At 31.8% G+C, this 27,883-nt stretch overlaps 1 protein-coding gene across 6 annotated transcripts in view; it reads left to right on the top strand.

Annotated features, from left to right (window-relative positions):
• The window catches only part of SEMA3A (semaphorin 3A), a 457,743-nt gene that overhangs the window by 424,980 nt on the left and 4,880 nt on the right, over positions 1 to 27,883 (top strand). For all 6 annotated transcript variants that reach the window (XM_074340665.1, XM_074340664.1, XM_074340667.1 and 3 more), the window contains 4 exons: positions 7,150 to 7,191; positions 11,321 to 11,478; positions 14,997 to 15,064; positions 27,315 to 27,457. In XM_074340665.1, the coding sequence (XP_074196766.1) occupies positions 7,150 to 7,191; positions 11,321 to 11,478; positions 14,997 to 15,064; positions 27,315 to 27,457 (411 nt within the window). The remainder of the gene's footprint in view (positions 1 to 7,149; positions 7,192 to 11,320; positions 11,479 to 14,996; positions 15,065 to 27,314; positions 27,458 to 27,883) is intronic.

Genomic DNA, 27,883 nt, shown 5'->3' with positions numbered 1-27,883 from the left:
TGCAAATGAAGTTACAGAAGACACTAAAATATTATGCTAACTTAAGAATTTCTTAAGTATTTCCAAAATCTCTTACTTAGGGATTTGTCATGGTTCATTTGTATATTTCCTTTCAGTTGTATATTATTTAAATATTTTTATTTATTAATTCAAATGTAAACAAATATGTTCTTCCTACCATGGTTCTGGCAAAATGCTAAGTTTTGATAAACATAATAAACCTCATCCTTGACTTATGCAGCTTACAGACGCTTACATGTTCTCTCTCATAATTCCAAGGACTTAATTGATTATCTAGAAGTACAATTAAGTTTTATCTTGTAGAATTGCATCAAGTCATGTCATGCCATTTTAAAAATAAGGTAATTTTTATTATTTAATTATTTTCTGGGATTTTATAAATCAGAACATGCATAATTTTACAGTAAAACTATATTCTAATGAATTTTCATTACCCATATCTCTGGGCTTTTAAATTTGCATTTCACATCTTAACTATGTTCTTTAGTACATTAATAAAAATTTTAGTTTTAGAATATGCTAATTTACACTGATTTTAAGTGACTTAACAAAATCTTTAGAAGTTGCAAGCCAACAATCTTGCAAGAAGTATTTTATATCTATTAGATTTTATTAGTATATTGCAGTTTTGAGAAAAATACTGAATTACACCTGAATTACACCTATGATAACTATTGAATGGCATTGTATCATTTTTAAAATATCATGAGAAAGACTCTTTATCAGTCTCTAACAATTAAGTATAAATTAGTAATATTGTGCTGCCATCAAAATAATTGTTTATGAATTTATGATTTTGTAAAAATACTGTTAGCAACTTAGAACACATCTCATTCAATAGATAAATGTTCTAGTTTGCTCCCATATTCTTTGCTATGCATTATTGTCATTACGATTTCTTTGACGTACAAGTAGACAAAACATATTTGGGCAGAGTTTAGAGAAATATTTACTTTCAACATTCTATTCTATCAGGCAAAGTTCATACATATATTGTGGTCTAGCAATTGGAATATTTCACTGTCAAACTTTGTTTAATTTTGCAGTGGGAGAAAAAAACACATTAAAGCAATTGCTATATACAGTGCAACAAGCAGAGAAATGTTACAGTTGCTGTATTTCTATTTGAGCATTGCAAGTCATTTCATTTAACATAAAATTAAAAAGGATTAACCTGAGCATTACTGTAGTTTGACAAGGAAAATAGACAAGGAACAAATATAGGGTCCTGGTAGTATCTGATACTTTTGGATTTTAAAAAGAAAGACATTTAATGTCAACCAACCAGTTACGTTTACCATAATATCATCTCCAGGAGACCATGTTCATTATGTTCCCTTGCTAGACTGAATAACCAAATCTCATATAAAATGCTGAATTAATGCCAGTACTACGTTCATTGCCATCTTGAGGTTGGTTTTAAGAAAACACCCAGGATAATCACAGGACATTCCAGTGGTTTCAATTACATCCACATACTTTTATTCTGGGTGAAATCAAATCCCGATCAGAGTATAGAAACAAAAATATTCCTCCGTAATAAAAATTTCCACTTTAGAGTAAAATTTTAATAGGTAATAAGAAATGAAATAAAATTGGCAGTGCTATAGGACTCTATAAATGACTTTTACTTGCCATTATATATTCAAAATGGTGTTAAAGTACTAAGACACAAACCTAATTCCAATTATTATTGTAATGATAAATCTGTATTTGAATCATATTCACTATGTGATAATGAACAAGTTGGTTACAGTCAATTGATCCTCAACTTACTCATTTTATAAATTTTTAAAGTTTTGTTTTAATTAAAATTACTAGGAAATGGTAGCTATTCTTAACCAGTTATACAAAGGAAAGTCTCTTTTAAAATGCTTGAAAATTCCATACCTATACCTTGTTTTAAAATATTCAAAAGGTATAAAAGCCAGACATATGTTGATTTTCACTTTACTCACTGTGGAATTTTTTTTCCAGTTCAAAGAGGGTTTTATTTTTGAGACAGTAGACTATTACATCTAGTTGCAGCACATGTAGTGCAGTCGGTTTTATTTGTAGTCCTATTGACTGCAAAAGATTGCAAGGCAGTTACATCAATAACACATTCATTTTAAACCCAATTTATGCAATATTCCATGAACAGCTGAGCAAATAAATGAGTTTAATTTTCATTCAAATGTAAAACATAATTGATGCTTTCCAAAACCTAGACTATTAAGTCATTCTAAAGGAGTGTCCATGTGCTTAGCATCCTGGAAGCTATGTCAGCTTCTCCTGGGATCAGCAGGTGGAAAAGCTCTGCGAGTGCAAAAGTTTAATAAGGACTAGATTAAAATATCTGAAAAAATATATAGTAAATTGGAGTCATAGAAAATCTTGAAAAGATGCTAAGTTTTTCATTTCACTCAAACACCAATTAAATTTGCAGTTGAAACGAGTTTCATGAAAAAATGCTTATCAAGCTACATCTGCTTTAAATGGAAGTCATATTTACCACCAGCTCTTTCTCCGAAAAACATAGCTTATTTAAATGGATGTCATCTTAATATATTATCTATTAAAATTCAACCACAGGCAGCATATAGTATATCCTATTCCAAACTGTTATTAATGTTCTGGTCTAAAAAATAAACATTTTTTTTTTATTATTATTAAAGTTTATTGGGGTGATAATTGTTAGTAAAGTTACATAGGTTTCAAGTGTACAATTCTGTAATAGATCATCTATATATTGCATTGTGTTTTCACCACCCAGAGTCAATTCTCTTTCTATCACCATATATTTGATCCTGTTTACCCTCATCTACCATCCCCCTACCCCCTTACCCTCTGGTAACCACTAAACTATGGTATGAGTGTATGAGTTTTTGTTTCTTTGTCTTGTTCCTTTGTTGCTTTTATTTAATATCCCACATATGAGTGAAATCATATGGTTCTCAATTTTTTTTCTGTCTGACTTATTTCACTTAGCATGATAATTTCATGATCCATCCATGTTGTCGCAAATAAGTTTCTTTTAATTGAGGGATTCCAGAATCCTAATTTAAGAATGTTGAATTCATAATGTGATACAATGGAGTTTGGAGTGGATAGGAGTTTGTTTCATTATACAATTTAGGCATGAATTAATTCATTTCCATCTACTTTGTAGGTATTTAATTCAGTGAACATGAAATGTATCAATATTAGTCAGCTTCACTTTTATATAATTTCACTTAAAGTTTTAAAAGAACTTAGACATAGCTAACTTTTATTTCAATTACACTACCTATGAATTCCCTGAGAGGCACTTCCTTGTACCTTTACTATAAAATGTATTTCGTGAAAGTCTGTATGAAGTTCACTGCTTGTATAATCACATAATCATTTCTCATGTGAAACTGTTGGAATGGAGGAAGTTGCTGTGGAAAATGTTCCTAACTCTTCTAAATTCTGTTTGGATACATTGATTCCAATATTGCATAAACTTAAATACAGTAGTCTGCTCTGTCTTTTAAGATGAAAATCAGTGATGATTGTCCCTTTGATTTTTGTGATTTGATGTTACAAAATTCTAAAGATCATATCTCTGCAAAAAAAAATTGGTAGATATTTCTCTCATCATAGTTGTATTTATGATTGATAATTATTATAGAAAAATTATTTTTAATATCATTAATTTAAACTATGAAAATGGGAAACTATAGGAAATCTCTAAATTATCCCATTAAATTAATTTATATATTAAATCATTTGTTTCATTGTATCTCAGGCAGGTTGTCTTAAATTTGTTAACACAATCCTATGCTCAGCTCAGATGTTGGGGTTTGAAGTGGTAATTTGTGATTCTATAGCACTGAGGGGGTGATTGAAACCACAACAGTGGATGAGCTCTCCAGAAAAATAAGGTAACATCTAAAGGAGAGTGGAAAGGATTCGGCAAGGGAAGGCAAACATGTGAGCAATGGCTGGCGGTTGAGAAGACTCTGAAAAAGGCTAAGAATAAATAGTCAATAAAGAAGTCAAAGGCATAAGGAAATTTAATACAGGAAGCAGTCAAGAATAAATGAGTGGTCAATAGTGCCATATTAAACAAAGTCCAGTAATAATAATATAGACTGAAAGTGTCTATTCAGCAATACAGTTCTTTGATGATTTCTGCGACTAAGAATCATGGGCAACCTCTCTAGAGTAAGGACTATGCTCAGTGGGCTGAGGGATAAATGACATTGAATGGGATATGAACAAGTAAAGAAGTTGAGTATAGAACACTTAGATTATTTTTGAAGAAATTCCAGCTAAATTTGAAAAATTGAGAACTTTGTTTAGTGATGGCTGCTTTTATCTCATATACAAATTCAGTAAAAGGAACAGAGTACACTGGGAAAGTCAAAAAGATTGGAGAGAAAGGAGAAAATTGGTAGACAATCAATTCATTAATTCACTTGTTCATTCATTCATTCATTCATTCATTCATTCATTCATTCAACAAATATTTATTGAAAACTTATAATTCCAGGAACAATCTCAGGTGCTAGAGATATGTCAGTGAGTGAAACAAAAATCCTTGTCCTAAATGTGTGTATGTGGGGTTGAGATTAGTGAGGAGAGACAAACAATTAAGAAGATATGAGATGCTTCTGCTGACCCCCCCAGCCCTCACATCCTATCAGCCTCACCTCTACCTCTCTGTGTGTTTTACGCTTTCTGCCCTAGGACTTCTCTGACAGCAAATAAGGGAAAATAAGAGTCATACCTGGGAATGTGGGAGATTTAACACCTCTGTGTGCATCCGCTGAGTAATGGAATAAATAAATACGTTTGTTGGTACAAACCTCAGTGGACAGTACTGACAATCATTGTGCACTATCTTTATATTTTCTCACAGTAGTGATTTCCATGACACATCCTTTGATGTGTCACATCCATGACACCTCCTCTCAATTATTGTCCCTCACTCCTGCTCCCTGCTTGCATATAAGAGCTTACCTCAGATTCTGCTTTGAGATATGGGGTCAGGGAGATGTATAAGACACAAGATAAATGCTACATATATTACATATATAACATGCATGGTATATATATCATATGTATATAAGTTCTGACAATTAAGTTCATGAACTCATCCTAGAAAAAGTTCTACATACTTCATTGCTGAATATCATTATGGTCACCTTCAAAGTACTCATCTTGGGAAGCTATGCACCAACACCAGTGCCTAGCCCATCATTCAAAGCAATTTTGGAACTCTTTTTCTGCAATGTCCATCAGAGCTGTCGTCGTATTGCCCTTGATGTCCTGAATGTCATTAAAATGTCTTCTTTTCAATATTTCCTTTATCTTCTGGTCAAGAAAGAAGTCATTGGGGGCCAGATCAGGTGAGTAAGGAGGGTGTTCCTATACAGTTATTTGTTTACTGGCTAAAAACTCTCTCACAGACAATACCGCGTGAGCTAGTGCTTTGTCATGATGCAAGAACCATGAATTATTGGTGAAAAGTTCAGGTCATCTAACTTTTTAATGCAGCCTTTTCAGCACTTCCAAATAGTAAACTTTGTTAACTGTTTGTCCAGTTGTTACAAATTCATAATAAATAATCCCTCTGATATCAGAAAAGGTTAGCAACATCATTGCAAAAAGTTTGCTAACTTAATTGTCAGAACTTCGTACACATATGCATATTTATCCCAAATTAGTAATCAGCACTAAAAAGAAAAACTAAAGCAAGAAAAGGATATGGGAGTGTGTGTGTGTGTGTGTGTGAAAGAGAGAGAGAGAGAGAGAGAGAGAGAGAGAGAGAGAGAGACAGAGAGACAGAGAGAGAGAGAGAGAGAGAGAATAAGACTGGAAATATTTTAATAAACACTATGCGCCAAGCACATCTGTAAAGTGCTTTACATTAACTCATTTAATCTTCTCAACCATCCTATGAGGAAGGCACCATCATACTCATTTTTCAGATGAGAAAACTGAATTACAATGAGGTTATGTACCTCACTTAATATCACACTTCTGGTCAGGTTTGAGTTACTATTTGAATCCATACTGTTTGGCTCCAGTGTCTAACTCTACGCTTTCTTTAGGGCTCAGCCTCAGTCACCTACATAATGATGGCTTTTAAGATCATTCTTCCTAGCTAACCCTCTTTCTCATTAGCCAAATCTGAAATCCCCAAACAATCTCCGTCTTAGTGTTGTTTTGTCATTGTTGAAAGATATGATGGAACACAGTTCAATGAAAGTGAATCGAAGGATATAATCTAATGTATTCAGGTGAATAGCCTTTTGGTTGTCTAAGTTTGTCAATTAACAGTGTTTATTTATGCAAATTATGTGTGTTCATGATAGGCTTCTGTACAACTGAAACACTTAAGCGAGCGTTTTCATCCCAACTGAGTTTGCAGAGTCCTTGACACCTGGAAACTGGCCTGATACTATCAGCTTGTCATTATTTTTATCAGGAGCTGGCCTGGCATTCTCTGCCAGGCCATAATGTTCTCAGTGGAACACATAAATTTTCACAAAACAGCAACATCAGACAACATTACTCTGAAACCATGGTGAATCAAGAGGAAACTAAGACCTTTCTGTAATTATGTCTGAACACAGGCAAGAACATAAACATTGTCCAAACCGTAAAAAAAGACCAAATGCCAGCTATCCTGCCCATGTGAGCAATTGTTACTTTTTACCAACCACTGCTTTATTGTCACTCTGTTTTTCCTTCCTTCTAAGATTTATGAAGATACCTAATCATGGAATTACCTCTGCTTTTTGATAGCATCCAATGTAAAGCAAAGCCCCACTTCCTTGAACCCTGTCTCAAATCACCTAACAAGCCCCTATCATGTCTTTTCCAACACACACTGAGCAGTCCCTTGGTGTCCCTTATTGCAATGAGCAATAAATCCAACTTGACCAACTACAGGTGTGTTCTGAATGGTCTTTGGCTGGAAGACATTAATACACTCTTATTGTCTGATCCACACATTTAACACTCATCTATGCAATTTCTTTCATGTGTCTTATTTCCCAATTATATTGATTCTTGCAGGCGCTGAAGTTACCTCTCTGAAAACTTATGTTGGTGTTTTATGTTAATTAATTAATAACTTTTATAACTGGTTCACTTTTTTTTTTTCTTCTTTAGGAGCCAACTACTATTTCAGCAATGGAGCTTTCCACTAAGCAGGTAATATCATTATGTATTAAAATCAGTATTCTATACTTTTTTAAAAACTTTGTCTTTCAAATATATAAATATATTTATGATCCATCAAATTTACAGATTTGTTAACAAATGTTCAATAAAACAAGCTAAAAGGAAGAATGTTCTTACAAGTTAGTAGAATGAAAACTAAAAATAATTTTCTTTGCCCTCATGTTTTTCACCAATCTCATACACGTCCTATAAATATATTTCTTAGATCATTATTTGTTGTAAATTTTATTTTGTAGTATTTCTTTTTTGGACATTGTAATGTAATTTAATTAATCATTATTTTCATCTACCTATATCTATCCTTTAAAAATAATAGTGGTGGATATTTTAGAATATAAATAAGTTTATAGTTTAATTTCATTTGCATGTATAAACAAAATGCATTTTATCAGATAATAAAATTAAGCACTGGACTATATATATTTGGAGGATCTTGACTTAAAAGGTAATTTTACTTTTCCAGTAGTTTTATGTTCTAGAGACAACATTTAGTTTGGCTAAATACAAAAGGAAAACAGCAAAAATGGTCACTACCAAATGATATTATTGAACTCCATGAAATCAAAGGTTATGGACAGCATGTTAATAGTCTTTCCATTCACACTGAATGAGTGCTTTGTCAAGACACTTCTAATAAATTATCTTTTCCCCATAAGTGTTACCTAGCCTTTCTATCCAGTATATAATTAATAAATATATCTATAGGCTTGAATACTGAGTTGAGTTAATTATTAATTATTAAATAACCTAGTAGAAAAAAAAAAAAAACTAGAATGGAGTAGGGAGGCCCTCACTCACTGCAGTGAAAGCTAACATACAAAAATTTTAAATATGAGAATCATTTGGCTAATATCATTCCTCGACTGTTCTGTCTATGACTGTGCATAACTCCTAAAATTGTACAAGACACTAAATACCATGCCAATAAAAGTCAGTGTATATCCTTTCCTCACATACATGTCAAAATAGATTGATAGTCTCCAAAATATTTACGGAAACTCAGAGTGCCGATATTATTTACTTCATACTGTTATCTTACACTTCATAAGTATGTGTTCACCTGTTCTTATAATCTAAAAATTGTCAAATATTGGGAAGGAAATCTGGGGATTTCCAGGATGAAAGGGAGACTGGGATTTTCTTTTCCATAATGATTTTTTAAGTTATTTATTCTCTTCTAGGTTTCATTGCCAATCTTAATCACATTATATTCAGTATTGTAAAACATTCCTTTCTGTTTAAAAAAATTTAAACCACCTTAAGAATTGCCTATTGAATGCAACACATTTCACCAAAAAACAAACAAACAAACAAAAAAATAGTTTATCAATTTAAAATACCATGATACAAGAAAGTATCCCTAAATTTCATTCTCCATTATTGGAAGTTTGATTTCATTATTATGTGACTCAATTTCCATGCGTGCTCATGGAAATTTTAAAATTGAGGCACTAATTCCAAGAGCGACAAGCAGTGTTGCAACTAATTTTATGGATAAATGGACTCATCGCCTGCTTTATGACCTGCAACTTGTTAAGGAGGAGAGTGAGAAAGCCTGTGGTGATGTTAAATTGGGCAGAAAAAGCACATCAGGTTACTTACTAGTGACTGGATTATGCTCAGTGGTGCCTGCAAGCCTCCCCTATATTTCATTTCGATAGCATAATTGGTTTTGCAAATCATTAATAGCACTGCAGAATAATTGTAAAATATACGCTAGCCATTGAGTTGTATTTAATTTTTGGCATTTATATTTTATCACACTTCAGGTTTCATTACAATAATTTCAGTTGCCATATTTTGGGTTTTCTATTTTCCCCACATATAATTTCTGTTTTTCTCTTAAAGGGATTTGACAGATTTAGATATTACTTAAATAATAACAACTCCTTTTTTACTCCAATGTCATATTCTTAAAAATCTGTAAGTATAAATTTTACTTCCTAAAAGCTGTTGGCCAACCATAGAGATCTTTGAATTAAGTATGACCAACTTGATCAATAGCTTTTTAAACAGTTACGACCACAACACATGGTTTGGCATGCCCATTTTTTCCAATGCCAACTATGTTTGTGGATATTGCTACCTCCATTTTAACTAACTTAATTGTTTAAATGTGACGTGTCTGTTTCATTTTTTAAATTTACATTGAGATTGCTTGCTTTCAATATAATCTAAGTTTATTTTTTTAAAAAAAGAAAAGATTTTTTTTGGAAGAGAGAAATAAAAGATGGGAAGAAAAAAAAAAGTTCCTAAGAGAGATACAAATCAATCGGTCTCTCAACAAAAAGCTTAATAGTACCTTATATTTTCCTCCCAGGGACTTTAACTGTCATTTCTTAACTTGCCATGGTTTGTATAATCTTTCAATATAATAATAAGAGATGAATGTAGTAAAAACCTGAGCAGCTGTAATATATACTATATACTATACTAGAATATTATACATTATAAGTAGTTTCCATTTACTGGAATGGAGTAATCAATGTTTATCAGGATAACTGCTTCTACAATGGTTTAGTTTTTATTGCATCACTTCCTTCCACTTATTTCCCTTTCTTGTATTAAGATAAAAGTTAGTTGGTTAGCTTTAAGCGCAGAATTATTTTCTATATAAGTACTCCTTGTAACCTCAATAATTTATTTGGTTCCAATAGATACTTCAGTCTTTATTCAACTTACCTGTTTATTCATATATATGCAGTCCATCTTTAAAAGTGTTTTGGAAATGCTATATATATATATATATATAGTTTGGAGTATATATATATATATATATATATATATAAACATTGTCCGGCAATTTGTAGTATTTAAAAGTACACCATGGTTCAGAGAGCAGCTTTTCTGTAACTTAGTTTTTTTTATTTATATAGTTGAAAAATGAAAATACTCTTAAGGTCTTTTTTATGCATATTGTTACATGTTTCAGTATTTACACAACTTTTATTTAAATCTTGCTATAATTATTCAATCTTTAGTGCAGGGAAAGGGATCTATGACACCAATAATTTTATTTGTGTTTCATTTTGTTTTTACATAAATTTGCAACTGATATACTATACTACATTGACTCAACTTTGTTAAAGGCATTTTTTACACAATACTGAAATCTTGATTAGTTGCTGCTGAAAAGTTTTTGTTTTGCTTTGTTTTGTTTTTCTATATCCTGTCTCATTTGATAACTCCAAACTAATTGAGGATAAGACATTATAGAACATATTATCTGGATGCATACTTTAAAGATTCTGTTAGACATGCTCATTTTATAGATAAGGAAATTAAGTCTTACAAAAGTTATGTGACTGTCGCAAGATCACACAGAGTTAACACAGGGCAAGACCTAGAATCCAGGTATTTCGAGGCCCAGTTACAGCACCTTTTTCATAACACCTGAGCTTTTGGTTCAAGTCTACTGCAGTAGTCAGAGTGTACTTGATCCCCCTCTTTGATGATTTTTCCAATAAGAAGTAATTTAATAGTTATGATTGAAGTAATCTTCCTGGAGGTAGTGCAAGGACAAGAGAGTTGGTGTTGAGCAAAACTTCTTACAAATCCGAACATTGAATTTTTGCCCTTTCCCTTCTTACAGGAGGGGAAACTACATTCCAGGCAATATAGTAGGATAACCAGGAGTCAGAAGCAAATGATCCCTGCCTCAGAAATACATGACAGAGTAGATAATCTGATTAATCAAAATTATAAACAGTAGAAGTAAAAGCAAATGAGCTATCTAAGAACAAAAACCAGAAGTTCGGAATAGTCCATTGTTTGAAGCCTTACTATACTTTCAAAACATTTTACTTTAATTTAGGTTATTGACATATACCTATTAATGTCTTCCTTTAGCTTCCCTTGGTTTTATACTTATGAAATACACCTGTTTCAGTCCATTATTTAAATTTTGATCTTGCTCTGTTTTAAATGGTCACATTATCTGCCAGGCCTTTGAATAAACTACCAATTAATGGGATTATTTTTTAAAACTAAAAATTAAATTTATCTTTGATAAGATATGTATGAGTAAACTTTTTTTTAAGAAAAAAAGAGATTTGAAAAACAAGATAGTTTTTGTCATAACAGTAATCTCTTTCCACAGCAACAACTATATATCGGCTCCATGGCGGGGGTTGCCCAGCTCCCTTTACACAGATGTGATATTTACGGGAAAGCCTGTGCTGAATGCTGCCTGGCCCGAGACCCTTACTGTGCCTGGGATGGCTCTTCATGCTCGCGCTATTTTCCTACTGCAAAAAGGTAGGAAAAATATTAGAAATAAATGCAAATATTTGCTGTTCATCTTACCTGATTCCATTTTTAGAACAGCTTTTTTCATATAAGTATATCAGCTTTTTTTGATGAGTAAAAGAGGTTCAGAAGATTTTTTTTCTTTCCCTTACGTAGTCAAAAAAATCAGAAAACTGTATAATAGAATGATTGGGTATTAAATGTAATGGAACAAATGGTTTTAATAAGTTACTAAGGGAAATCTAAAACATCACAATAATATCCTTGAATGTTTAAACTTGGAAATTATAAAGTTTTACAACTTCATGTTACACAGGGGGAAAACCAAGGGCCAAAGCCACAGAGAAAGTCACAAACAGAATCGAAAGTAGGCCTTGTGTTTTTTAACCAAAATGCTGTTTTGCCCCAAAATGCTCTTCTTTTTCAATCCAGCAACATTCTATCCTGGTTTTAAATTTTAATAAGGCAATTTATATCCTTGGATGAACAGAAAATTCTCAGAGAAAATAATTTATTTAACCTTTAAGTTGTAGAGCGTATCCAGGGACCCAGTTATAAAAACTTAAGAAAAATTATTTTTAGTTTTGAAGATATCATATTTTTTGTATAATGTTGATTAACTAGCATCAGAATATATATCTTTATTTGACCCAAAAAATTAAAAGTTCAACATTAAATTTATTGGAGTAATATTATAGTATCATCTTGTACTTGTACTTGCAGTGATTGACTTGAAGTATAAAACTGCATAACTATATATATATATATATATATATATATATATATATATATCACAAATATTTTAAGTTACTCTTGGTAATACTTAAAAGTAATTTTTTCGGTCATGCTTGAATAAAACTTGCTAAGATATACCTAGAACTTATCTAAAACATTATGTTAACATAAAGCAAACTCGTAACTGTAAATTGCTGTCTGGGAGACTGAATGCATTAGGAATAAAGATTTGAACATTTGATATAGTGTTATATTCAGGAGGTGAAGTTAGACTCAGGAAATTCTTAGCACATCCTAAAAGTTGTGTACAAACTTGGTTTACTTTTTCTTTAATAAAAAACAAAACATTTTCTTAATTTGACAAAAAAATAATCTCAACATATTCTCTACTACTCACTTGTGGCTACCTTTATCTGTTGGTATTTATCAAGAAATGAGCAATGATAGATGAAAGTAATATACAATATCTTGCTAATATAAACCTAAATATTAATAGTATACACATCAACTTATACAATCATAAAACAAAAATCAGCATTATCAAGCCACTGTATTTTAGGAGCTATATATATATAGATATAGATATATATATATATATATATATATATATATATATAATGTATTTATGTGTGGTGTGTGTATATATATATATATAATTTAGATTTATTTATATATGTATATATTTATAGGTGATGTTGTACAAGAAGTTATGAATGTGATTTTTTTTTTTTTTTTTTTTTTTTGCTAGTGAGGTGGGTTGTACAACATTTATTTTATTTTAAATGTTTGGGGAAAAAAGATTAGGTGAAAGAAATAACCCTATATCTACTAAAATCTATTGATTACACTCTTCAGGTAACATTAACTGTAGTTATAAATCACCTACAAGTTTATTATATAATCAGTCCATATGGATTAAAATATAGTTATTTTGTTAATGGTATTAAATGTAAATGTAGTATTAGCTTATACCACTTAATAAATGCAATTTTCTAAAGCCTTTAATATTCAGGATTGAGATAATATGATTGTATCACTTTCATATACCTTTTGTTTTGTTGGAAATTTAAATTTAAACAAAAATTTTATGTGGAGATAATGTGTTATTGATTGAAGAAACCATGGATAGTTTAATAAATAGCAATATGAATTTTTACAGCAATCAAATTAAATTATTTGATTAAAATTTTATGATTCTTGAAATCATTAAACTCAATGGGGCTTTAAATCTGACTCGAAAAAAGTGGAATTCATGTTTTAATTAAAAATGAGTATGATTTCCTTTTCATGTGAAAGTGTATAGCATTACCTAATTTAGTAATAAGTCATTATAATTTTAAGCTAACTTGAATAAGAAAGATTAAAAATATAACTTAATTTATAATATGTTAAAAAAGCTGCATTTTATTATGTTTGAAATGTATTTATTGTATACCTACAGTCCAAGATTGAAAGAATTATCATCAACACATTTTTGTTGTTCCTTGTAGAATTTACTTAATTCAATTTCATTTGTCTTTGAAAAAATTGGTCAGAGCCCTCACATTTATCTATTCTTTGTGATGGCGTTTTTCAAAAGCTTAAATTGCAGTAAAAAGTGCCTTCCCAAATGCTTTGTGGTTCGAGTTTCACAAGTTCTCTTGTTGGCTCAATTCTGAAATGTACAACATCTGTTGATAGTCTCACCAATTCTACAAATAGAAATCTATAAATACTTTGGAGTTCTAAATTTATGAATACAGTAACAAATTCCATGTTTGCAATTCTCAATGGCCTTTGTGAGAGTTCTTTTCAGGGATGGTAACTAACTTTGCAGCAAGACAATAACCTATTAAAATAGATGCAGAAAACAGTTGGGCAAGTGTCCCCAATCTTTTCCAGTCTGTTACACATAGGCAGTCTCCATTTTTATCCTCTTTCTGGAAATACACATCCAGTTTGCAACACAATGGCTGGAGCCAACCATTAGCAAAGTGCAGAGAAGGCATCCATAATATCACGCAACTAACACAACCTGAACAGTAGAGTGTAGAAGAAATTAGTTTATTTTTTTACAACAAATTTGGCTTCTCTTTTAGAGGTAAATTCATTGTCTTCTCTCTCTCCTTCCTCTGACCAAAGGAAGCCCTGCTCTTCAATTTTTGTTGTTGCTTGTCTTTATTCACTTCACAGGTAAATCAGTTTGCAATTATAGCCATATGATCATTGAAGAAATGTTTTATTTAAAAAAAGGTTGATATAGCAACCAAAAAGGAAAATTAAAAACTAACTTAAAAATAGAATTCATAGTCTTAATGCTTTTAAACTTAACAAAAGTCTACTTAAGGAATTATGTATATGTGTTAAGAGAAAGAGAACATCCGTGTGAATTTTAATTTTCAAGCTTACTCTCTCAGTGATCAGAAAAAATGTTTAAATCTGTTTATTGAAGAGATGGGTTGCTATTCTGTATTTTGTGCTTTTTCCTCAGAATTCAAGGTGATAAAAAATTCAGAAGTTTATAGTAGTTAGACTCTTATTAATTGACATCCAGTAGCAAAAAGCTATGTATTTTCTGTTATCACTACTTTGAAAGACTTTTAACATATTGTTAGTACATTTGTATACTCTTTCCCATTTTGATCATCTTGGCGACTGCTCTTACAGGAACAAAGAGCTGCTTTTAAAAGATCTCTCATTCAGATGTAGATGCATAAGCTCCTAGAATCTTTGCTTTTTTATTCTTAATTCTTAGACAAATTCCCAAGAGAGGATAGACATACAATAATACCTTTTAAATGTAATATTTTTAGACGCACAAGACGACAGGATATAAGAAATGGAGACCCACTAACTCACTGTTCCGACTTACAGCACCATGGTAAGTTACAACAATTTTCATCTTTCAACCTGCTAACACCAGGACAAACTCATAAGAAATAATGCATCTTCACACACATTCATGCAGGGCACAACCGTCTCCCAGAATACTTAGACAAATGCAACAAAAGAGAAAGAAAATCTAGGAGAAAGAAAATTTTAAAGAACACAAAGCATTGAATTATGTCTTAATGGCAGGTATGATAAATTCAAGATTTTAGACTCAAGAAACTTAAAGCTCAATTTTCTCATATCAACAAAAAGAAACCAGTTTAAGTATGTTTTCATATATAGTAGCAATGTGAGAGTAGTAGGCAACAAAAAAATTCATTTAAATATATCAAAAAATGTGTGTTCTTAAAATAAGCCATGGAAAGTATTCATTAATACGCTCATGATATAGAAACAATATACTGTTTGGGAATATCCTAGTCAAATACAAGATAATTCCAATGTCTTCACACTGATTTACTAATAGGATATTCTCTTGAACTGGGGATTTTTAGGCCAAGTTCATTTTATGCCTCTTAAGAGACTGCAAGGCCTGTTTAATGTTAATTTGCTCTTTTAATGCTGAAATACCAACCAATCTTCTTTTAAAATGCAGTAAAATTGTGAAATTGCTCAGTCCTCCACTTCAGCCCTTCAACAAACATAATAATGAAGCTGTGCTTCCCTCTGCTGGGGACACTTATCAATGACATCACTGCTGATGAACAATTCATAGTTAAAAATGGCTAAAATGTAAACATTTTACATGTAATTGAATACAATTATTCCACTAACTTTTTCAGTCCCTTTTACATTAATCCTAAAAGAAAGTCTAAAATTTTTATCAGTTAACTTGAATTCGATCTACTAATTCTACATGTAGAATATTCATGTTTCATGACTGTTATGAAAGAAAACTCACTGCACAAATAGCACCCTAGAATGTACTCCACCTAGCTACCGTTCTGAAAGTCAGACCCTCTGGGATGTATGCTATATGTGCTGGTGTGTGATTCATGAATGCTCACAGGGTTGTTTGGAGAATGTCAATTCCAGGAGACAGGTAGCCATGAATTCAGCCTATAGTTTGGATCTATTTTGCTTGCAAAATTTTCTTGCCAAGGACTTTTCAGTCTGTTACTCATTATAAACCAAAAAAAGTTAACACTAAATTAGAGCAAATGCTATGAATTTTTGTCTTTGTACAGATATAGTGCATTATTGACATACCCTTCTTAAATATCTCAAATGACGTAATTCAGTTGGAAAACAAAACATGCACTAGTCTTCCATTAATCTATTTCATGTAAAATACTGACTTATGATCAACACCATTTAAGCAATGCTGTATTATGAAATATTAATTGTATTAAAGAATTATTTGTTTAGCTATGGAGAAGCTAGCTATAATAACTAGAAGTAAAAGAAACAAGACAATGTAATCAGAGCTCATTTTGGGTCAAACTTAATCTCCATATCAATATGGACCTTGTTATTTTGCTCATTCTCATATCTCTAGAGCTATAACAGATGCAATATCATGAATATCAGTGATAGTAAATATCATGTAGGTATTTAATAAATATTTGTTGAATGAATGATCTAAATATTTCAAACTATAGCATAGATACTTGTTTTTGTTTTTCAGTAATTTGAACTAAATAATATCTATTATTTATTGTGAAAGTAATTTAAGTCATACATTGTTATTATTAATGCCATCGTACCCAGAAATAAAATCTCTTAAGAAATATCAACCAATCAACTAACTAATAAACAATCATTATACACCATTATATGTTGGATACTATGCTATCTTTTGAAGATTGCTGGAGAATTTTGTGTATAAATATATATTTTACCAATAATTTTTAATATAATACAATATTTTACAATTTTAAATGTTTTACGGCTACACCTATTTGTTTAATAATCCAGTCTCTTCATAGACCCAGTTAGTATTTTTTTTAATTATATATATGCTGAAATTTTGAGAGTATATATACAAGGAAAACCTGACCAAATGCATATTTATTTTTTTTAAGTGTGACATTGGATAAATTAACATTGACTGTTGATTGAATAGGTATTAAAGAGTTGATCAGATTTTAAAGTTGTGTTTTGATAAAATTAGAGTGGTAAAAGCCTTGTAAAAATTGAGAATATAGAATCGTTTAGCTGTAGAAAGTAAAATGAACGTGAATCAGTTTTTCTCCTGATTTTTCCATCGGAATGTACACTGTAGGGAGTAAAGGGGGTTGCTGTGGTTCATTGTTACTGGGGCGTGAGCACGTGCATCTGTATAAACAACTCAAAGTAGATCCCTATGATATATGGGAGGACATGGTAAAATGGTCCAAGAAGCTCTGCAGCAATAAACTATTCCTTTTTTAAAGGCCTCTTTATTCCTTGTCTTCTTGTACCAAGCATAAAAAATATACACCAAAGATTATAGGAAATTTCAAATATTTGGAAAGTCAGGCATACCCATATGGCCAGGCTGCGGCCTACCATTAGGAACCAGTGAATATTCTTGGAATGGGTGTTATCAATATTTGAAAGTGAAATGGGCAAAAATCCAGAGTCCAGCCCTGTTAAGTCATGTATATTGTCTTGCTAATGTCACATTGAATAAAATATATGTGCTCATATGGAAACATATAAAGATATGAGATGTTTTCACAGAAAGCTGCTAAGCAACTTGAAGCCAAATATACACTTCAGAACAATCAGTTCCAGCTGTAATGGTAAACATAATTTGTAACACTCTATATTTTACATATCCTGAGGTTTTAATAGAGACAATATATAAAATAACTCAGAATTAAGTGGAAGAATTTTACTCTCGATGAAACCTTTAGCACTCACTCAGTGCTCTACTCCCTCTCGTGTAAAGGCAGCACTAATGGTGAGCTCTCCTAAGTGAAACAGAAACATCCCGTTTCACTTCCCTTGATCCAGCATGCTCTCTCCTCCATTACTGGTGGCCATTTACCTAGGGACATTTTAGTATAAAACCCTAAATATATATGTGCTGGCAGATCTTCTCTTCCCACTCACACCTCATCCAGAATGCTAAGGAGAAAGCTCAGGTTGTTTGCAATATGTCTCCTTCCCTAAAATAACTGTTGTGCCCCAAATTGGAGCTGGTCTGAATTTGCATTCAAGAGCACCAGTGGCTGAATCAATTTCCCTTTAAACTACCTCCCATGCCCCTTTCTTTGCTGAACAAGAATGAGCTATACTATGCTCTGCGTGTCCAGAGAACAAAAACTACACCACGAGTAACATTTTTTAAAAAATTAACATCATTTCAGATTTTTGACTCTTTGAAATATTTTATATCCTAACCTCTAGTTTAATGCTGTCATTGAACTTTACTTTGTAATAGTTCTCTTGGCTCTTCTATGTACATGCATTTCCTTTCTTGCACCCCATAGTAAAACATACACAGAATTCAATTTTCTTAATTAACTCCACAATTAGCTCAAATTATGTTTTGGTTGGCATCAAAATCATTTCAAAATTTCATAAAATATTTTTGGCAGTGTCATCTTTATTGTCTGCAGAGCTGTAATTTAGTACTTTGTAGCAACAGTAATCTGGTCTGTGCTTTCGCTTCATAGAAAATCCACTATGAATCTGAGCGTTTAGCCCCAAGAGAAGCTTCAAGATTTGATAGACAAGCATGGTGTCAGCTTTAAAAAATAATCCCTCACTTTAATAAATTAACAAATTGCATCAAGTCTAAGATGTCACTGAATGCAAGATGCAGCATTAGTTTATGTACTGCTAAGAAAGAAAAATTGCAAAAGATAGGCGCTACTAGATCATCCCAACATCAAGCCCAGACACAGTATATTTCAGTATCAGCACAAAGGGGAAATACATTTTCATGCAGAAGAAGATAGCAAGGAAATATGCTTGTTTCAGTCACAATTGTGGGTAGTGAAAAAGGGATAAAAGTACTCCTTGGACCACAGGGTGGTACTCATGACGGTTGACTTTCTGAATTCACACCAATAATAGGCGCACCAAAAATCTCAGACAAGATTTTAGTTTGAAGGGGTATCAGGTTAGTAGAAATTCATTGTCTGGCAGAAGAACACAATTTTTCTGGAAGAAAGCAACTTCAACTCAGATCAAGAGTAACTGTAAGACACATTCTGATATCAGAGATCTTAAAATATAAAGAAGTGTGCATCTAGAATGAGCTTACTACAGTATTATCGTCTATGACTTTTGTGAACCTTTTTTGAAACTATTTTCACTGGAGATGATCAATCATCGCAATAGTCATCACCTTAGGCAAATAATCCAATTTTTCATAGTATATGTGTGCAAGACATGCACATACAACCTGAATAAGAAGTTGTTTGCAGTATGTCATTCCATCATTGTTCTTTATTAAAGTCTTAAATATGTCATCAGAGGTCGTCCAAGTGTCTTACACCTGTAATTTAACCATTGTAAATGGAAAGTTTTTAAGCATGCTGTATTTTTTAAGTTCTAAAACTTATCAGGACAATATATGAAAATGCAAGATGGTATTTTCATTAGTGTTTATGGAAGATTTCTGCTTTAGCAAATGGGTGTTTTCCATCATCTCCTACCATAACTCTTGGGAAAAAGTAAATTAAACATCAAAGTTCATGTTTCCTGTTTTTAAATGTACAATTTCCTATGATAATTTAACTCGGGTACATAGATTATGTGGGCTTTCCTGGTAAAACATCTGCTGTAAAATTACGAAAATAAGACATGTTCAATATTAACTAAAACAATATTATAGATGTCTTCATATTGGTGTGGCTTTTTAAGTTATGTCTTCATATTGGTGTGGCTTTTTAAGTTTCTGCCTGCTCTATACTAAGAAGCATTGCTGCCTCTGGCATCACAAGATATCAAGCACAGTATTAAATGTAACTATTCAAATGGCTTCATAGTTAACTTAATAATACCTCAATTTCATTTTCATATTTTGAATTAATAAATCTCTAAAATATAAGATACTAGTTACTCTCTTTGAAACAATAATCACTTATGAAGAATAAAAATAAAACCCTGGTCATATCTATCTATCTATCTATCTATCTATCTATCTATCCATCCATCCATCATCTATCAAGCCACCAACAAGAACATTTTAAACACAAATCCACAGGAATCTGTGGATTCAAGGAAGATTGGCAACTACTTTAATTATAAAATTTTAAATGCTGTGCACTGGTTGATACCAGAGACAGATACCAATACCAGAGACAAATCTTAATTTAGAACATAAAACAAAGTAGTTTAAAATTTAAATTAAATTATTTATCTCAGCAGGTTGATAAATTATAAGTTTAAATTTTCTCTAAGGTTTCATTAATTGAATCCTTTTTTGTACTTGACAAAGATTGTATTAAACACATGGACTTTAATATATATGTGTGTGTGTGTGTGTGTGTGTGTGTGTGTATGCATAAATTTCTAGGTTCATTCATGCATACATGCAAATTAGTATTCAACAAACAGAGAAACTAGTTGGTATCACAGAAAACATTGGAGAAGCATTGTCCTAAGCATTATCTTGGTAAATAAACAAGATTCCTGTTATATAGCTTAGTAATACTATAAAATTTGTTTTTAAGTGCACTACAATATATAAGATTAAATGAATTGTTAGCCCCCTTAATAGTCAGGTCCAAAAAATATGCACGAATGTTAAAAATTAATTGAATTTTTTTTTCTTTTCAATTTCTTTATTTTTAAATATTTTGTGTGCCCAAGAGTTATTAATTCAACTTTGAAATGTCTTTTCAGCCAGTGCTACTTATAAAGCTATAATTCATCCACTTGCAGCCAAATTAGAGTCTTTTCTATTGATAAAGTCCCTGTTTATTTCTGGAGAAAGTCATCTAGAATCTAGTAAAGAAAACCCGAGAAATGATGTTTTTACTCAAGAAGTGTATATCTGCAGTTTTCTATGTCACCAAGAATTGATGAGCAACACTTCCTTTCCTTCTTCGCTTGACCTCTAATAGTGAATATTAAGAAAAAAATTTTACTGTAAAATATTAAAATTACACTGTGATAAAAATAACTGGAATTAGATTTTATCTCTATGTAGTTCAGCAACTATTTGCTAAATATTTAAAATTATTTACAACCACTTGTCCCTCCCCCAAATTAAGTTTTACTTTTATATTCATTATTTACAAAATGCAAGTTTTCAATAACCTAGGGGGAAGGACATAAAAAATGATAACAAAAATCAAATAGTTGAATAAATATGTGGTTCACTACCTCATCCATCTCTGACTTTTCTACATGACATCAATTTTTCTAAGATTGTTAAATTATTAACATTTCCATCTTGGGAGACATTTATGGGGTTAAAGTGGAATAAATGGAGAGCTGAAATGTGATGCCTTCTGTTTTTGCTATATTGGAAGAGAATCAAATACTAAATAAGGCCTTAGCAACATGATATTTCTGGCTAAATGATGGATATCATGACTTTTTGTTGTTACAAAAGGAAGCAATTTATTTAACTTCTTTCTTTCCTCCCATTCTTTCTGGTTTATTAGGCTCATTTCATTTCCATAAATTATCCCACTAAAAGAGGAAATGATTAATTGAAGATTGCTTCCTTAAAAACATTATTTCTTATCATTAACAGCTGCAATGTATTGTAACATTGTGTTATTCAAACATACTGTGGTGCTTTTAAAACAATTTTAATGTTTGTCGCTCTCAATTATTTTGCTCTAACTCTTCAATTCAACCCATGAGAATTCATTATGCCAATTTAACAATTATATACTTCTTGTCTACTAGTAATTTTCATGACAAAAGTTTATATTCAAAACAGTTGGTTTCTTCTAAGTGTGAAATATATTTAAAAATTGATTAAAATGAGATTCCTTTATTTCTGGAAATCTACAAGTTTACTTCTTGGCATGGACATTATTTAGAGAGAGGTATAGTCCCTGGAGATGTGAGAATGTACTCATGTGATTTATCAAATCTCTTTCTCTACTTATTATCCCATATTTAGATTTTTTGATATTGGAGTACATTTGATTAGTCATCATCTTCCCCCATCAGATCTCAAAATCAATGTTGTAACGTTCTAAAACTTAACAAATTTAGTAGATTTGAAATTTATATGTAACATTTGTTTAATATCATATTCTGACATAATCAGAGTTATAAACTCTACGCCCTTTTTAATAAATTAAATTTCAAATCATTTTGAATGAAATTATGATAACTGTCTTGAGGATGTCAAAGCTACATGAGATTTCAGCTTTTAAATACAGAGTTAATAGTTATCTGGATTTGCCATTCACCAGACATCAGCTAAGAGTTTATCTATGCCTCGTGCCAGGATTGTAGAATACACAGTATGGAGGAAGATAACCAGATGAATAAATAACTGTAACAAATAAGACTCCATGTGCTATAAACACATATGCAAAAATAGATTTTTAGGAAGCGCAAAAGAGGAAATACTTTCTTTGATGGAGATGAGGGAGTAGGATTGATGTTGGGAAGGAGTTCATAATTTGTCTTAGTATAAATTGTCAGTAAAAGATTAAGTTTTGAACAGTTGAAACTCTCATAAGAACAGAAATAACAATATCTCACATATTTATGACAATTTCTGTGTCCACACATTATACTGTTATTTTCATGTAGATATATTTTAAGAACGACAACAAAAAGATGTTAAAATGTGTTATAAAAAATTTTTATCTGTAATAATAAATGACCTATTTCAGACAATTTTCAATTGTTTGATTAAAAACAAAGGTAAGATAAAGCTATCAGTAATGTCACACAGGCAAAGCAGGTGTGCTGACAGAAAACAAAACCAGGCATACAGGAAGAACATATTTACCAAAAAGTTATTGGGGTAAGATATAAAATTTTCTAACAGTTTTTTTGTTTGTTTGTTTTTGCCAATGTAGAGAGGGAAATATGATCAAGAGATGAATCACAAACTTCATTTTAAAAAATCAATTGTTCAAAATAATCTCAATAATTCCTAAAAACTAACACCAGAAAGAAAAAGATGAATATCAAGAAACACTACCGTGCAATGAACACCATACTCAGTAACATCAGACATAAACAGCAAATCCATGCAGTATTACTTATGTGTTCCCTCAACATAGGTCAGAGGGACCTCACGCAACACAATTCTATAAAATTATTTATATCATGGGATTAACACAATGTGTTCCATGTAAACTGCTCTCAGATCAACTAATGCAGATCAACTAATACCCTGAATATGCAAGATTTCATATCCTTCAGGAAATCTTTAATGAACAAGGTTTTCTTAGTTGAGATTTTGATTTATATTGTGCAATTATGAATTCAATAGTATATGCTTTGAAAAATACTTATGGTGTTATAGAGAACCCTTTGCTTTAATAGTCAATATGATAGTGTGTTTGCATCCCAAAGAACATTGAAAATCTAGTAAGGTTAGAAGACAAGATTCAAAATATTCTTCCGGTCTGTAAGTTTTTTGTTTGTTTGTTTGATTGATTTTTTTTGAGAGAGATTGAGGGACAAGGAGAAGAAAGGAGGGAGATCTTAAAGGAGGGAGAGAGAAACATACTATTACAGGACCTCTAATGTTTCCTATGTTGTACAATGCTTACTCAAGCAGTTGGGGTAGTTAGGAAAGGGATTGGATATTTATTGAGTGCCTTCTAATCATTCTTTCTAAAATACTTATTGGGTATCTGTTTATTCAGTGTCAGATGTGAGAAAATTAACAGAAAAACTGTTTACAGGTTGTTACATCTGAGCACCCCAATATACGAATACTTAGCAGAGGCTATTTTAAATGAAAGTTCTGGTCCTAAATCAAGAGTTGCTGGTGATAGAAACATTCTTCTAGTGAGGAATTAACAGAGAAAACTGTATTCAATGGAAATTTAGTTTTTGCAATTCTACTTTTTCTTTGGACAAAAAGAGAGTTATAAAGGGCCAAGTTAGAGGAGAATGAATCCTTACGGTACTGGCAAGAGTAGTTATCAAGGCAAACTAACTAAAGGCACCAAGCTGGAGTACAAAATACACCAGTTGTGGTACATATCTCATTCAGGTGGAAAAGTACCTGAAGGTCATAATATCTCCTAAAGAACTCCATGAACTTTGGCTATAGTAAATTAAAAACAACTTGGTGTAAGTTCTTGATTAATACAAATATTATTTATTTTAGATTCTACTATTAATAGGTAAGTAGCAGGTAAAACAAAATATTTTGTAAATATAAGAAAACATTTACTAAGAGAATCCCTGCATGTCCATGCGTGCGTGTGTGCGTGCGTGTGTGTGTGTGTGTGTGTGTGTGTGTACATTAGGAAACGTTTGCTATCACCAGGGAAGATCCTGAAGTGAAACTAAAACCTGAGCACATTTCCCAGGATTGTAAGAAAGGTTAGCGGAAAGCTCTCTAGGGACCATATAGTATGATTCAATTAATTCGGAAGAAGACAACTTAGTGAATTTTTTTTTTAAAAGGTACCTAATTGATGTTATATTAATATGAAACTCTCTTTTTTCTTATTATACAAGTTGCATTGTTTTTCTTAGTTCTGGGGCAACTAGTGTACTGAAGTATTTAAATAGAATTCTATATGTGAGAGCGATAACTTACTTATACCTTATATTTCTATAGATATTTATAATAATGTAGATTAGGTGAGAGAAAAGTCAGTTATTATCATATATTTCTACAAGAAAAGTAGACCTGGGAGGCATGGCTGATAAACCAGATCAGTGGATCACCATGTTGTTTGTATCTGAATTCGGTGAATTTTTTTCTATGTGTCATGCTGTCATATTTCTTAGGATTTGTTAATATTGAGAGATTAAATAAAAAGTCTCTTCCTAAAAGTAAAATGATTTATTTAATGATTTGTTTTTTACTTTTTTATTTTATTGGAGTAAGAATACCTAACAGGAGATCTATCCTCATAACAAATTTTTAAGTGTACAACAGTGTATTGTTCATTATAAGGACAATTTTGCACAGCAGGTCTAAAATCTTATTGATCTTGCATAACTGAAACTATATACCCATTGATTAGCAACTCCACATTCCCTTTCCCCCAGTCCCTGGCAACCACTATTCTACTCTCAGCTTCTAGGTATTTGACTACTTTGGATACCTCATATAAGTGGGATCATACAGTATTTGCTCTTCAGTGACTGGCTTATTTCACTTAGCATGTCCTCCAGGTCCATCCATGTTGTTGTCTATTGCAGATTTCCTTCTTTTTTTAAGGCTGAATAATATTCCAACTAAAAGGATTTCTAAATCAAAACAGTTTAAACTGCATAATGATTAGCGGAAAAAATGTATTCAATGTAAACTGTATTGACCTCATATGTGACAAGGCATTCTGATTGTTCAAGGAAGCTGATTCACAGGAGACTTTCCAGCCCTTATTGGGCATAGAGATTCAATGTATCTCTATCCAGGGAAGCAGATATCCAGCAAACTATCAGAGCAATATGTGCCATATCTATTCAATCAAAGATATACTAATAATTTCAGAGGGAAAAGAAAAATACTACCATATTCAATGCAGATATTGAAAAAATAAATATATATATATATATATATATATATATATATATATATATATATATCCAATATGGAAAAATGACTGAATCAGTTAAATATTGTTTCTTTACAGTTTAGTCATTTCGTGTGTGTGTGTGTGTGTTTCCTATTTCTAGGGGATTGATCTTTTAAATAAGACAGGACAGATACTTCTCAATGTTAGAAGGATTCTATTTCATACCTAGGGCAATAGAGGAAAAGGCACTGAGGTTGACATCCCTGAAGACAGAAAATGGAGGCAGAAATTTGATTGTAGGCAGAGTGAGACATGGAAATAATGGACATAGGCTTTGGACAGGAATTGGGTGGAAGCAGGCTTTGGAAAATTTGAAACCTAGTGAGAGCAAATCATATTGTCTATGACAGTCTAAAGTACTCACTTGATTATAACAACAGTAAAACTGTCACAATGATGCCAAAAAAGGGGGGAAACTTGTTTAAATTAAAAATCTAGTTAAGTTTGAAGTAGAGAGCAAAAAATTTTCATCTGTCTACACTGTCAGCCCTCTGTTCATGTGAAAATATATTTATTATTTTCTAAACTAATTTAATGAGTTCCAGATTGTACAGGATGTCATCATAGAAACAGGATTATACAAGATAATAAGGAGGTGTTTTTTTTTTCTCTAAATGAGTTTTACCTAGACTCCCTGTGTCGTACTTTTGATCTTAACTGTGTTTCATTTACCACATTGAAGTAGGTTACATAAAGGGTAAAATAATAGAAACTTAATCAGGAAACAGTTTTTCTTATTGCTGCATTTTATTATATACTTTTGCCATATTCTTTAGCCTAATTCTTGAAAATAATAAAAGATGTGTCATTTTAAAATGGGGACAATTGAAACCACATTGCCTTGTATCTGTGAATCTTTCTTCTGAGCCATCCCAAACATTTCACACCAATTGATCTCCAGAACAAATTCATGGATTGTTTAGGGGTTATTAGCAGGACATGTAAACTTTCTGAACTTTACCTTTTGTAAAATACTAGATAAATATTGGTTGGTGAATTTAATTTTACAGATGAAAAACAAATACAAACAGGAATAATCTTGTTTCTAAAAGCCCATCCAGATTGTACAGGATGTCATCATAGAAACAGGATTATACAAGATAAGAAGGAGGTTTTTTTCTCTAAATGAGTTTTACCTAGACTCCCTGGGTTGTACTTTTGATCTTAACTGTGTTGCATTTACCAATAACAAATAACTTTTACCAATAACAAAAAATTTACAAATAATTTCTCTGCTAGAGAATAATATATGAACTGGCCCCATTAGAGCATAGAGTTTTAGACTGAAAATAATTTCTTGGAGAGTATTATTATGGCATATAAAAATGTATATACTGCATGCATGACTAAGGCTGTTAATGTAATGCTATTTTCTGGTAGACAAATATCCGCATATGATTTATATAACCCATACCACAATAATCAGTCTATTTTGATAACTTGGGTTCTGAAACCTTACATCTTCAAATTTTCTGCCATCTTCAATTAATTTGGAAAAGACTTCCAGCTTGGCAACAAATTTATCTCCTGAATTTCCAAATAAATACTTTGGAAAGTTGAGTTTACTTCTCTTACATTTTCTTGTTTCATTTCCTCATCACTGGACAGATAATCACCATGGCCATAGCTTTGAAGAAAGAATCATCTATGGAGTAGAAAATAGTAGCACATTCCTGGAATGCAGCCCCAAATCACAGAGAGCTCTGGTCTATTGGCAATTTCAGAGGCGAAATGAAGAGCGAAAAGAAGAGGTACAGGAATTAAATTGACTGGATTATTTCTTTCTAACATATACTAAGTGACCCCAGCATGGTTGACTTGAGGGGGAAAAGAGTATCTTTATCCTTTTCTTTTCTTTTTTTTTTTAAAGATTTTATTGGGGAAGGGGAACAGGACTTTATTGGGGAACAGTGTGTACTTCCAGGCCTTTTTTCCAAGTCAAGTAACTCCTTTCAATCTTAGTTGTGGAGGGTGCCGTTCAGCTACAAGTTGTTGTCCTTTCAGTCTTAGTTGTGGAGCACGCAGCTCAACTCCAGGTCCAGTTGCCGTTTCTAGTTGCAGGGGGCACAGCCCACCATCCCTTGCGGGAGTCGAGGAATCGAACTGGCAACCTTGTGGTTGAGAGGACTCTCCAACCAACTAAGCCATCCGGGAGCTCAGCAGCAACTCAGCTCAAG

The sequence above is a fragment of the Rhinolophus sinicus genome, linkage group LG09 (genome assembly GCF_036562045.2).
Source record: "Rhinolophus sinicus isolate RSC01 linkage group LG09, ASM3656204v1, whole genome shotgun sequence".
Taxonomy (NCBI): domain Eukaryota; kingdom Metazoa; phylum Chordata; class Mammalia; order Chiroptera; family Rhinolophidae; genus Rhinolophus; species Rhinolophus sinicus.
The sequence above is the reverse complement of the archived record's forward strand: the minus strand, read 5'-3'. Positions and strand labels throughout refer to the sequence as shown.